We start from the raw sequence: 12,320 nt of genomic DNA, 5'->3' as shown, positions 1-12,320 counted from the left end.
TTTGGTTGCTTGTTTGTATTTTAGCTTTAGGAATGAAAGGAGTGCCAGTTGTGGTATTTCCTAATTGTACTTGAAAACTCAGAGTGGATCTGCATGGGGCTGTTACTGTTTGGCAAGGGAGAACGTCTGGATCTTCTTTGCTCAAAGTCAAAAACTCATCACTAATGGTGGAAAATAAAATCAAGGTAAAAAGAAAGTTGGGAAATAAAGTAAGTATCTCACTCCCTTCTCTTTTGCACCACTGCTATTGTGGCAACTTGAATATTGTTATTTCAGTATCATAGAATTATGGAATGGTTTGGGTTGGAAAGGTCCTTAAAGCTCATCCACTTCAAATCTACTTCCACGGGCAGGGACCCCTTCCACTGGAGCAGCTTGCTCCAAGCCCCTGTGTCCAACCTGGCCTTGAGCACTGCCAGGGATGGGGCAGCCACAGCTTCTCTGGGCACCCTGTGCCAGCGCCTCAGCACCCTCACAGGGAAGAGCTTCTCCTTCACTGGTAGGTCTTCCCAACATCTTTCTGGCCACAGAGAACCCGATCTGGAGCACAGTTTGTCACCTGAAATATGACTCTTAAAGAAACTTTAAAAAATATCCAATTCCAAATAAAAATGTCCGTCATGATTTATGCACCATTACGATGGAGAGGAAGGAAAATGCTGCAAAAGCATGTTTTTCTTTCCTCTGAAGGGCATATATAAACGTGCGATATTTCTTTTACTGAGTCAACAAGTAGCTTTGATGGCATAGAACTGATGAGGGGTACTCACTGTGACTTTCAAGGGCTGAAAGGAACGCAGGATCAGGCCCTTTATGGTGTCTTTGAAGCCTTACTATTTTAACACAGTCTGTGTCTTGTTGCATAATGTTTTAAGATGTGGTCTGCATCGTTCTGTAACGCGTTTAATTTAGCAGCAGATGTGCAAGCTCATATGCCGTTATGGTACATTTTGTTCACTCATATAATAGCAAGTTCCTCAGAATTGTTGCCACTTCTTCAGCACAAGACTCCTACAGCATGTTATTCTGCTTTTCTGTACGGCAAAGAGCAGAAGAGCTCCTTATTTGCCGTCAGCAGGTGCTAACGTGGGAGTGCCAGCTCTCCGTGAAGCACATTTAACCTGCTCTGTTACTGCTTTCCCTGCCGGCGAGCGCACTTTCCCCAGCAGCTTTTGGAGGAAGGCACCAGGTAGGACGTGGAAGGGCAAGATTTTGGTGTTGGGTTTTGCAGCAGGAAAAAAGCAAATCGGAAAAGACAAAGGCCAGGTTGGACACAGGGGCTTGGCGCAAGCTGCTCCAGTGGAAGGGGTCCCTGCTTGTGGCTGGGAGATGGAACTGGATGAGCTTTAAGGTCGTTTCCAACACAAACCGGGCTAGGATTCTACGAAATAGTGTTTATTTTCACCCATGGCATCATCCAGTCGTTCCCACAGAGAGGTCTTAATGCAAAATGTCTCTGAACACTCTGCGGCAGCAAAATCATGCGAATAACTAGTGAAAACATGAAGCCCAATGGAGAAAGGTTTTGTAGCAAGTCCTGCCTTTGCTGTTTTGTGAGTGCTGAGGGTCCATGAGGGGATGAAGGCTGCTGGTAGGCTGTCATGGTTTAACCCCAGATGGCAGCTCCTGCTCCATGCAGCCCCTAATTCATTATCCCTCCGGTGGGATGGGGGAGAGAACTGGAAGGGAAAAGTGAGAAAACTCATAGGTTGAGGTAAAGACAGTTTAACGGGTAAAGGAAAAGCCACACTCACAAGAACAAACAAGGAATCCATTCACCACTTCCCCTGGTCAGACGTGTCCAGCCATCCCAAGACAGCAGGGCTCTGTTATAGGTAACAGTGACTTGGGAAGACAAATACCATCACTCTCAATCGTACCCCCTTCTTCCCCAGCTTTATGTGCTGACAATGACTCCATATGGTATTGCATATCCCTTGGGTCAGTCGGGGTCAGCTGTCCTGGCTGTGTCCCAGCTCTTCATGCACCTCAGTCACTCTGGGATGGGGTGAGGAGCAGGAAAGACCTTGGCTCTGTGCAAGCACTGCTCAGTGATAACAAAACTTCCCTACGTGATCTATGCTGTTTCCAGCACAATTCCAAACCACAGCCCCATACCAGCTACTATGAAGAAAATTAACTGTACCCCAGGCAAACCCAGCCCAGCGCCTGGCCCCAAGGTGTGATTTACAGCCTAGGTAGTTCCCCCAGAAACTGGGAAAAATCCTTTTGGTTATTCTTCCCCTAGCATCCTATTTCCTATGCAGTGGCTGATGGTGTTTAATGGAGCGGGACAAGTCCGAACCCTGGCCACACAGAAGCTGTGTGATTCCTCTTCCCAAGTGTGAGGGTTTATCCCTCAGGCCTTTAAAAAGACCAAACCCAACCTATTTTATCTTTGGGCCAATGCAAAGCTATGTTAGTTCTCACTACCCATATAAATATTTCATCCATTTGTGGTTCCTGCTGGGCTATTGGGCTTAATGGTGTCTTGACACTATGAGTTCCCTGTGTTGTTTTATTGTGCGTTAAAAGAAATCACCCAAAAGAAGGATCTCACGAAGGATCTTGTTGTCTGTCCCTTCCCTTCCTTTCCATGTGCTTCCCTCCTCCCCTGCAGTAGTGCCAGTGCTTTAGAGAAAGGAGAAGGTGATGAGGGCTGAGAAGTGGCATCGCACTTGTAGATGAGCCGTTGGCACAGGAAGGATGACAGAGTGTTCCCTGTGCTCCTCCTGCATTGTACCATCTCCTTTGTCCGCTTCCCTCCCCTGTCATTATCTCCATGTGTCTCCTTCATTCTTTTTCCCTGCATTGCCTTTCTAACATGGAGCTGCTCTTCCCAGCCCGTCCTGTCTTCCCCACCAGCTGCCAACGTCTGAAGTGATCAGCAGTGGAAATGGCCAGAACAGTTAATACCCGGTGATACAATCACAAGGCTGAAACAGTTCTGAGGACTGTTTTTGCATTGAAATCTCAGTTCAAGCGCGTTGAGCTTTGGGAAAAGTGGACCTTAACATAAAGGAGGATGGAGGAGAGCAGCCCTTGGCATCGGTGGCTGCTACCTTCACAATTACTTGAGCATCCTGGTCTACTGGTGTCCTGCAGTAACCATGAATGCAAAACCTTCGCCAGGAATCTCTCTGTTCCTGAGAGCCTAGGAAATATCTGATAGCATCATCAAAACTTTCAGGCTGGATTTTCCCTTGCTTAAGGAGTTATGCATGTGGAAACCCAGTTTAGATGTGAGGAAGAACAGAGATTTTCCTTTACTCTTTGGAAATGGGAGCTTTTGCAGTGTGTGGATCCCAGATTTTTCTGTAGTAGGGATTCTCTTTATTGTCATAGGATCATGGAATAGTTTGTCTGGTTAATTCCAATAGTTAGGGTTGGAAAGGGCCTCAAGATGACATGCTTCGTAGAGACGTATTTCGATGACATATTTCATAGAGAGCAGAAATCAGGAGCAACAGGTTTGTGACTCCACTATGGGCTTTGGAGTGTGTGGATTGTTCAGAAAGATGCTGGTATTCGAAGTCAGAGAGGAGTCCCACCTTAACCTGTGACCATGTATGCACTGGCAGAAGTGGTGCCTTTGTGCCACTTGTTCATTCACAGCTAGGAAGGCAGCAGTTGTGGTTTTATTAAGTCCTAGCTGTTGAGCTGTGTTTTGGGCAGGACTCTCAGGTGTGGTTTTATGATGCTTTACCGAAGCCTGCAGTGCTGCAGTGGGACTGTGTACTTGCATCAGCATCTGCTTGTCCCAAAATGAGTTTTAGGGAAGAGCATTCCACTTTGCTGGGACTGTGCACAGGGAGGGAATGTGTGAGACACAGTTTTGTCTGGAGCAAGGGGAACGGGGGCTCTGAATCACCTGCTGGGTGCAACTATGGTTTGGAGGTAACATATGTGATGGATGCTCAAAACCAGATGTTGCCTATGCCTGAAGGGGCTCCAGAAAACCTGGAGAGGGGCTTTGGACAAGGGCCTGTAGGGACAGGCCAAGGGGAATGGCTTGAACCTGCCCGAGGGGAGACTGAGATGAGCTCTTCGGCAGAAGCTCTTTGCTGTGAGGGTGCTGAGGCGCTGGCGCAGGGTGCCCAGAGAAGCTGTGGCTGCCCCATCCCTGGCAGTGCTCAAGGCCAGGTTGGACACAGGGGCTTGGAGCAAGCTGCTCCAGTGGAAGGGGTCCCTGCCCGTGGCAGGGGTTGGAGCTGGGTGAGCTTTAAGGTCCCTTCCAACACAAACCATTGTATGTTTGTGCTCCTGTGCTACCTACTTAGACAGTGAAAAGATGATAGAACAGTGCTAATTGAGAGAGAGCTCAGCAAACGACACATTCTTTGCCAAGTCCCCTTTGTCTTACTTTTAGCTAACAGTGCCTCCTATTTTGGAAAATCACCTTTTCTTTCTGCACATTTTCCATTGAAAGCTGGAAAAATAAGCCCTAATGCAGCTTTCTCCGCTCTCATTTTCTGGCTCATAGATTGAGGTATTTAACGAGCAGTATTAAGCTTTTTAAATGCGCTATGTCAGGGTTGGGTATTTTTTTCCCCTAAAACATCATATTTAAGTACATTCCTTCTTTTAAATAAATAAATAACTGCTGGGCTATCATCATGTCCAAGGGTTTTCAAGGAAATTTACATTTTGAAAGACACTGTTGGAGGCTGACACGGCCATGCAATTACTGTATGTAAATCACTTCACTTGTTTCCTAATCTTGCTGAAGATGAAGTAGTTTTTGTGCATGCGTCCGTGTCCCTCAAATTTCCTTACACAATGAGCTTTCCTCTTCTTTTAATTGCTGACCATAAGTTTTGTTCTGCTGAGCCTGATTGTATTTATTTTATTGTAAGGGGACATTTAGCCTTTGAGATGGGGTTAGATGTAGAAACTATTGAGGATGGGTTGAAGTTGGACGTGCATCTAATTGCATCCTCCATCCCATGAATGGAAGAACTGGTTTCTTAATTGCAACTTCATAGAGGCTGGGGAATATCTGCTTGTTCCTGTGCCACTCATATCTGCTTTTCTTCATTTTATCCATCCCTGCCAAATCCTGCTTGGAAGCTCCTGCCACGTATTTAATAAGTCTTCCAAACTGGGCTTTTACTGCTGGTTCATACCACCATGGGTACCTGTCAGGCCAAGATGGAATAGTTAACATCATTAGGAAGGAGTTCAGTTACAGGAATTAGGTTAAGCTATGCAGGATTCTGCTAATATGAGCAATAATTTCTCTGATTATTATTAGTTTCTTTTGTAGAAAGTTTTCCTCCAGGGAATTGAGTTGACAAGAGGGAAAAGAACATAATGGAAGCATTTGTCCATCAGAAGATGCACTCTGTCAAAATCAAATACAGTTTGGATATTGATTCTTTTTGTTTGGGGGAAAACGGGAAAAAGAGTTGCAGCCCCAACCTAATGAACCATTTGAGCATTTTCAGTACACAATGCTAACTTCTTCTCCCCTGCCATGACTTTTTTATGACCTGGTATTTCTCCCTGAAATAGAGGTAAAAATTCGTGTGTATACTTTTAAATATTCGTTGTGGAAATGCTATTCCCTGCTCCGGCTTTAGCTACACTAACATTTGATCCTTGTTGTAAGAAATATTTTGACCGTAACAAGCTCCTGCCTCTGGAATTGAAGTTTTCAGCTTCTTTTAGAAGGTTGCATTAATTATTAATGCGAGTGGGAATCGTGCTCTTTAGCATCCCTATGCTTAAAAAGAAATCAATTAATTATTGCTATAAATCTCAGAGATTACGCTGCAGTCGCGCTGCTGGGAAATTGGCCATTAACTACCAGGAAATCACCCATCTTCCTTTAGTCAGAGCGCAGTTGTACCAACACAACCCTTTTCCTTTTCGAAATTAACTATCAATGTGATGCATAATTGATAACCATTTATAATAATAACAATAATACCCATGAAATTGTCATCTCGGTATGCGGTGGCTTTGTTAGAGCCTTTACCCCTGGCGTGCTCAGCCCGGGCTGTCGCGTTTGTTAACTGTGTTTGCTGGGAAGTTATTGCTTTTGCTGGTGTGATTTTTAGGAGAGCTGGGCGCCGTTGCAGAGGAATAAAACACAAGGTAGAAATGCCTGACTGGACTGTGTGAAGCTGAAGAAGCTGAAGTGTTTCCAGAGGATGGCTTAAGCATTGCTATTGCAGCTCTACATAAGGGGAAGCAAAACCTGAGCTTACACGCATTGCCCAGGGTCAGCTTTTGGGCATCAACCTGGGTTTTCCTGGTTTTCAGCATCTTCTTCTTGTGTTTTCTATACCTGATGTGAACCTGTGCTTGCAAATAAGGAAGTGTGCAAATTCACCCACTGCAGAGGAGCTGTCTGGGGGTCAGTTTGAATGAGTGGTACCAAGTTTGTGGTTATTGCTGGCTTTCCAGAGCCTATTTGGTTTTTAACCCTTTCTAGTACTTTGCAGGCAGAGTGGTTGAGTGTATCACACACTCAGCCTATGGAGGCAGAGTCTATTGCACAGCGCAATACAGGTGGCCACGCAGGAGAGGGTTTCTTGCTTGTGCTTGTCCCTGTCTTCTTCTTTCTCTTCCCTCATCCCACCAAAATCGTGGTGGCATTTTACTTTGTATCTAGAAATCACAGCTTTCCACTAATTCTGCTCTTTTTTTATTTCCTTTAAGTGGGCTTAAAATGGGGGAGGGCAGGAGTCTCTTAAGCAGGAGGCAACCCTGGAAGGTTTGCAGCTCTTATCAGGGTTATCTGTCTTCACCTTTAAAATATGAAAGCGGATATTGAATCATTGGTAATACAACTCGGTAAAAAAACTAACTCATGTAGTACCGAATGGTTTGAATTCCACTGTCAGCATGAGGTCTTCTCTTGTATGTCTTGATTCATGAATGCTGTTGTGGAACTTGCTTTGAAAGACTCCTAACTGTTGGGTAGAAGTGCCACCATGGCACATTCAGGGTCTGCAGCTTGAGCTCAGGTCGACCCTTCGGGGATTAAACAAACCTTTGGCTCTCTGTAGGAATAAAAGACCTGAGAGGATCCATTTAGGGTCTTCCTCTGTGTCACCAGCATGCAGAGAAGCCTGCAGCTCTTGTCCCTTTGTAGGGCATTTGCTGTAAATCAGCCACACATACTGCTTTATGGATCGCTCTATTTCACTGGCATTTAAAAGTGTGTACACTAGAAACGGCAGCTCCGGCATCCAAAGTTTAATGTTAACCCTTCATGTATCAAGGTAAGGACAGGCTATGGTGACCTCTGAAATACGTCTCAAGGTCTCATTGTGAATTCAAGTTCTGTTGATTACCTTTACAGAGCAAGGCTTAAATAAGGCATAAAAGTGGTTTGTGTCTGTATGTGTGAAAGTACTGGAAGAGCAGAAGCTGCTTTCCCTTTTTTATGTACTAATAATCTTGCAGTGTCTGTGAGCCTACAAAATAGCTGAATGGATTTTATCTGCTAGGAATAGGGTTTTAAGACAGAAATAAAACCAGGAAGGCCATACCACGCTTCAGCAGCTCTTGTGTACAATGCCGTGCTTTCTGATTGCAAGGAAGATAAAGGGGCCGCAAGCTTGATTTGCAGTATAAGATGTGGGACTGATGGGATAGCAGGGTTGGAGATGGGGAGGTTTCACCTGGCGTGCTGGCAATCTTCATGAACCCTTTTGTTCCGCTGCAGGATCAACAGTGGCGGTATGCACGCCGACTCCTGTGAATAGTCCTAAGTTCCTGGGGGACTGCTTTGCTTTTTGAATCAGGAAGTTGCAAAACACCCTCAAGAATGGCACTTGTGGATAAACACAAAGTCAAGCGGCAGCGACTGGACAGAATCTGTGAAGGTAAGAGTACGCTCCGGTTGTTCTGTAGCACATGGTTAAGGTAGAGTACCTAATTTTGCCTTGGTTTTCACAGCACTTAGACATAAAGAGATGCAGATCCAGGACTAGCTCCCACATCCTCTCTGTTGACTCAAAATAGTCATGCTGTCGTTGAAACATTGGGAAAGGATGCTCTGGTTACTCGTTTGAAAATCATCTGCAGTCCTGTGGTCAGGGTTTTTTTTAGCTACCATGTCTTCTCCTTTTATCCTGATTTGTAATGAAATGATCTATTCAGTCCCAGTTTGAAGCATAGCTTAAACTTATGCTGTCTTTAGGAAAGGGCTGTGCTCAGCTGAGTGTGTTGCTTTCTGGACATCTCCTCTGGCCAGGGAACAAGCTGGAATGCAGACACTGGTTCTGTAATTCTTCCTTCCCACTCCAGTTGCGGTATCCAAGACAAGCGTCCCTCAGTAGATAATCCTATAATATCGACTGTCACCCTATGAGAAATGATGGAGAATTTAAAAGATGTTGTTAGAGTCTTACTTATGGATTTGGTCATATCATTGGAGCAGCTTTTCTTCCGTTGGTGTGTGCTGATAGGGCAGATGTGCTGTAAACCAATCTGCTGTGAGTCATTCTTTATTAACAGGATGTTACCCTGTCACAGCACAGGTGACTTTTACCTTTTACTTCAGTTTTCCATCAGGAAAAGGTTTTAGGTAATGTTTTGTATTGCAGCTCGCGTAACGTAAGTTACCCTACGTCAGATGATGGCAAACAAGCTTTGACTTTTTGATGTGCACTGATAATTCTCCTATACAGACCAACACTCGCACAAGTTTTACCATCGGCAGCAAAGGCAGAACAGAGATATTTTAGACTGAATATCTTAAGTTATCTCTTTTTAAAGAGTTCTGGTGTTCTTCTGCTCTGAAGGAGATGGATAGTGGCCTGCAGCGTAGCAATTTGCAGTATTGAATGCCAATGAGGTGAAATAGGTTCTGCTTGGGGATGAAAGTGCAGAGCTCACAGGGCAGATGCACCATGTCCATTGGAGCAGAAAGTGTGGGGCTTTGTGGAGTTCCCAATGAGTATAAAACACTGATGAGCAGGACTGGGTGTTTTTTGCCTTGATTTTGTGTGTTATATATTGCTTACTCTCCATTACTGTTGCTTTAAACGTGTCAGGAGTTACTTAGCCCTTTTAATTCTGCTCTGTTATTTTGGGAAGGGCGAGGCAAAGCAGAGAAGATGAAAGTTAGGAAGGAGTAGCCAGGGTACGCTGCAGCGTGGAGCTGCCGATTTCTCCTATTGAATGTCACAACCACTCAGGTGTAGTTTGCTATCTCATCTTCAGATTTTACTTTGAACTTGACTTTAAAGAGTTGTATCAGCTGAGCCTGGGTTTTCAAAAGCTGCCTGCCTGGTTTGATGTTTACTATCAGATCTACTTGCTGAGTGTACAAGAAATTCAAAAGGCTCGTACGACAAACCTGCTAACGGAGCTTTAGATGTGATTGAAGTCGAGATTATTTTCCTCTGATATAGGAGCTTTTTTCTTCTTTCTTGGTCAAAAGGTATTCTTTTTCTAATGTGTAAATGTGTAGAAGACAGAACTTTTTAAAGTATACTTTGTCATTTGCCACTTGTTCTGTAATTTGATAGAAATGTTGGGATTTACTGTTGTAAGACTCGGTTGTGTGGTATTTATAAGCAGCAGATTAGGATTTAGGGTAAGCAACATTATAAAAATTGCCTTGAAAAACGCAAAAAAACTTAGGATTTGCCAAAATACTTGCCTTGTTGGACAGCAGTGTACTATGGTGGCAACTCTGATGGCTGTTTTCTACTATAGGTTTCTAATTTTGAGTTATCATAGAATCACAGAATGGTTTAGAAGGGACCTTAAAGCTCATCCAGTTCCAACCCCTGCCACGGGCAGGGACCCCTTCCACTGGAGCAGCTTGCTCCAAGCCCCTGTGTCCAACCTGGCCTTGAGCACTGCCAGGGATGGGGCAGCCACAGCTTCTCTGGGCACCCTGTGCCAGCGCCTCAGGACCCTCACAGGGAAGAGCTTCTGCCTAAGAGCTCAGCTCAGTCTCCCCTTGGGCAGGTTCAAGCCATTCCCCTTGTCCTGTCCCTACAGGCCCTTGTCCAAAGCCCCTCTCTGGATTTCCTGCTGGCCCTCTTTAACCATTGGAAGCGTAAGATTACAGTATAGTGAAGCGCTGAAGAGTGGCCATTCCAGCTGCTGGGAAAACACACTTCGGGAAAAACCCCCACCATTTCTTGTGGTTGTACCTTAAAGGTATATGGAATAATCAGTGAAAGTTGGTGAGAAATTAGGGAACTACTTCAGCAAGACTGGGAAGAGGCATCTTTGCTATCAAACTTGCTGAAGCACTTGTGCCACTTTCCTCTTTAAAAGGTGACTGTGATACAGAGCTCTATTTACCTGATGAACAGCTAAATGTTTCCTGGTCTGCAGGTGGCTTTCTGTGCTTTTTATGGAGTTGTGCATACCGTACCATGCCTTTTACTATTCCCAACACAAACCCTTGGGGAGTTTTCTAGGAATGGACTTTATTCCATGCAGCAGGATGGCGGCAGGTCTGGAGGTTAAATACCCTCGGGCTGCATATTGGAATCACTACTCATCCTGCCAAATGGGTTGTTCTTCGTATGGGCTCAGTAAAAACACAACTAGTCATATGTTGGGGGAAATAGCTTACAAACTGTCATGGTGTTAAAAGAGTACATTAAGAAGCTGCACTGTTTGTGTTACTCTGTTAAACGTGCATCTGGCATGGAAAAAGTAATCCAAGCCATACAAGGAGGTGGGATCTTTGAAAACGCTGGTTCATGGCCTTTATAGGCAGGTTTATGAGTCTTCCAGGAGGAGAAAAGCAGTTCAGCCTCCCTGCATTACTCAGCTTGATCAGTTCCTCTGTGTTGTTTTAACGTATAGTAATGACATGTGTGTATGACGGCGCTCCTTTTTGCTCCAAGCAGGCTCTTTAGCCTCTCTTTAGCTTCTCTTCAGCCTGGAGAAGAGAAGGCTGCATGGAGACCTCATAGCAGCCTTCCAGTACCTGAAGGGCGCCTATAGGGATGCTGGGGAGGGACTCTTCGTCAGGGACTGTAGTGACAGGACAAGGGGTAACGGGTTCAAACTGAAACAGGGGAAGTTTAGATTGGATCTAAGGAGGAAATTCTTTCCTGTTAGGGTGGTGAGGCACTGGAATGGGTTGCCCAGGGAGGTTGTGAGTGCTCCATCCCTGGCAGTGTTCAAGGCCAGGTTGGATGAAGCCTTGTGTGGGATGGTTTAGTGTGAGGTGTCCCTGCCCATGGCAGGGGGGTTGGAACTGGATGATCTTGAGGTCCTTTCCAACCCTAACTATTCTATGATTCTATGATTCTGTAAGGTGACCTTTTCGCACCAGGTAACTCTATAGAAAAACACAGGTGGGATAAGGGTGCAGGCTTGAGGGAATAAAGGAATTTTAGGGCAACAGCCTGCAGTGGAGACATTTAGAGCAATCTGTTCAGAATTAAGTGGGTTTGTGATGCTTGTCCGAGTGCAGCAATGCCGGAGTGCGCTCACAGTCATCTTGGCTCACCCGTTTCTTTCTTCTCTGGTTGTCCCAGAGAGTTTGGGTGCCTATTCTGTAATTGGATCCATGTGGATGGAAAGATGTACCCACTGAATGGCTGGGGCTTTTGAAACTAATATATGCAGAGTGGTTTATATAATTCCTGTTTGTGGGATTGTGTCATTTGACATAGCGGGTCAAAATACGCCTTGGAGGTGGAGCTCCTGATGCTGGGTTTAGTTAGGCTTGTCCTGCACCCCCTAGTTCAGATCCTGTCCCGTTAGCTTGTCATTTTGCCACATTGGAAATTCGTTTGAGCTGAAATTTTCCATTCCCTGATGAGTTTTTTACCTCGGGGTGGATTCAAAAATAAATGGAAGTTGCAGCAAAACTTGTGGAGCGGGACGTGGAGACGGGTGTTCTGCTGCGCCTGAAACAAAGCAGAGCCGCGCTCCTGCAGCCATGCAGTGGTACCCGCCTGCTCTGGTTTTGGCTAAAAGGGGTCTGAATCTTGCTGTGGTGCCCGGAGTGTGCTGTTATTGTTCCCAGATTTGGGGCAATTTCTCAGTCTTTGGGGGAAATGAAGTGGGAGATCAGCTGAGGCAGCTGAGGGTGATGCCTTGTGCTCTGTAATGTTCTTCCTAGCACAGGGGTGGTGGGGGAAAGGTGGGGGACCTCTGCCAGAGTACAGGGAGAGAAGCAGGGTTAGGGGAGATGAGAGCAGTCAATTGGATCAAGGAGGCAGGACAGAGCCTATGTGAGGAAGGCGAGAGCAGAAGCTCAGACAACCGGACCTCAAACTCAGGTGCTGCAAGAAATAAGGTTACCCTTCTATCCATCCTTCATGACCACCCCCATTTTAGTTTGTTACGATGGTCTCCAATTGCATGATACTACAGATATA

The 12,320-nt window shown here is 45.4% G+C and overlaps 1 protein-coding gene across 2 annotated transcripts in view; it reads left to right on the top strand.

Moving 5' to 3' along the window:
* Positions 1 to 12,320, top strand: part of CTBP2 (C-terminal binding protein 2) — a 145,133-nt gene that overhangs the window by 72,584 nt on the left and 60,229 nt on the right. The window contains exons 1-2 of one of the 2 annotated variants that reach the window (XM_065672451.1): positions 1,101 to 1,189; positions 7,679 to 7,838. In XM_065672451.1, coding sequence (XP_065528523.1) covers positions 7,781 to 7,838 — 58 coding nt within the window. In that variant the 5' untranslated portion in view covers positions 1,101 to 1,189; positions 7,679 to 7,780. Of the gene's footprint in view, positions 1 to 1,100; positions 1,190 to 7,678; positions 7,839 to 12,320 lie in introns of those variants that run through there. The other variant, XM_065672450.1, reaches the window with a different exon arrangement.

Source organism: Lathamus discolor, chromosome 3, assembly GCF_037157495.1.
Source record: "Lathamus discolor isolate bLatDis1 chromosome 3, bLatDis1.hap1, whole genome shotgun sequence".
Taxonomy (NCBI): Eukaryota; Metazoa; Chordata; class Aves; order Psittaciformes; family Psittacidae; genus Lathamus; species Lathamus discolor.
This window is presented reverse-complemented; position numbering and strand designations above follow the sequence as displayed.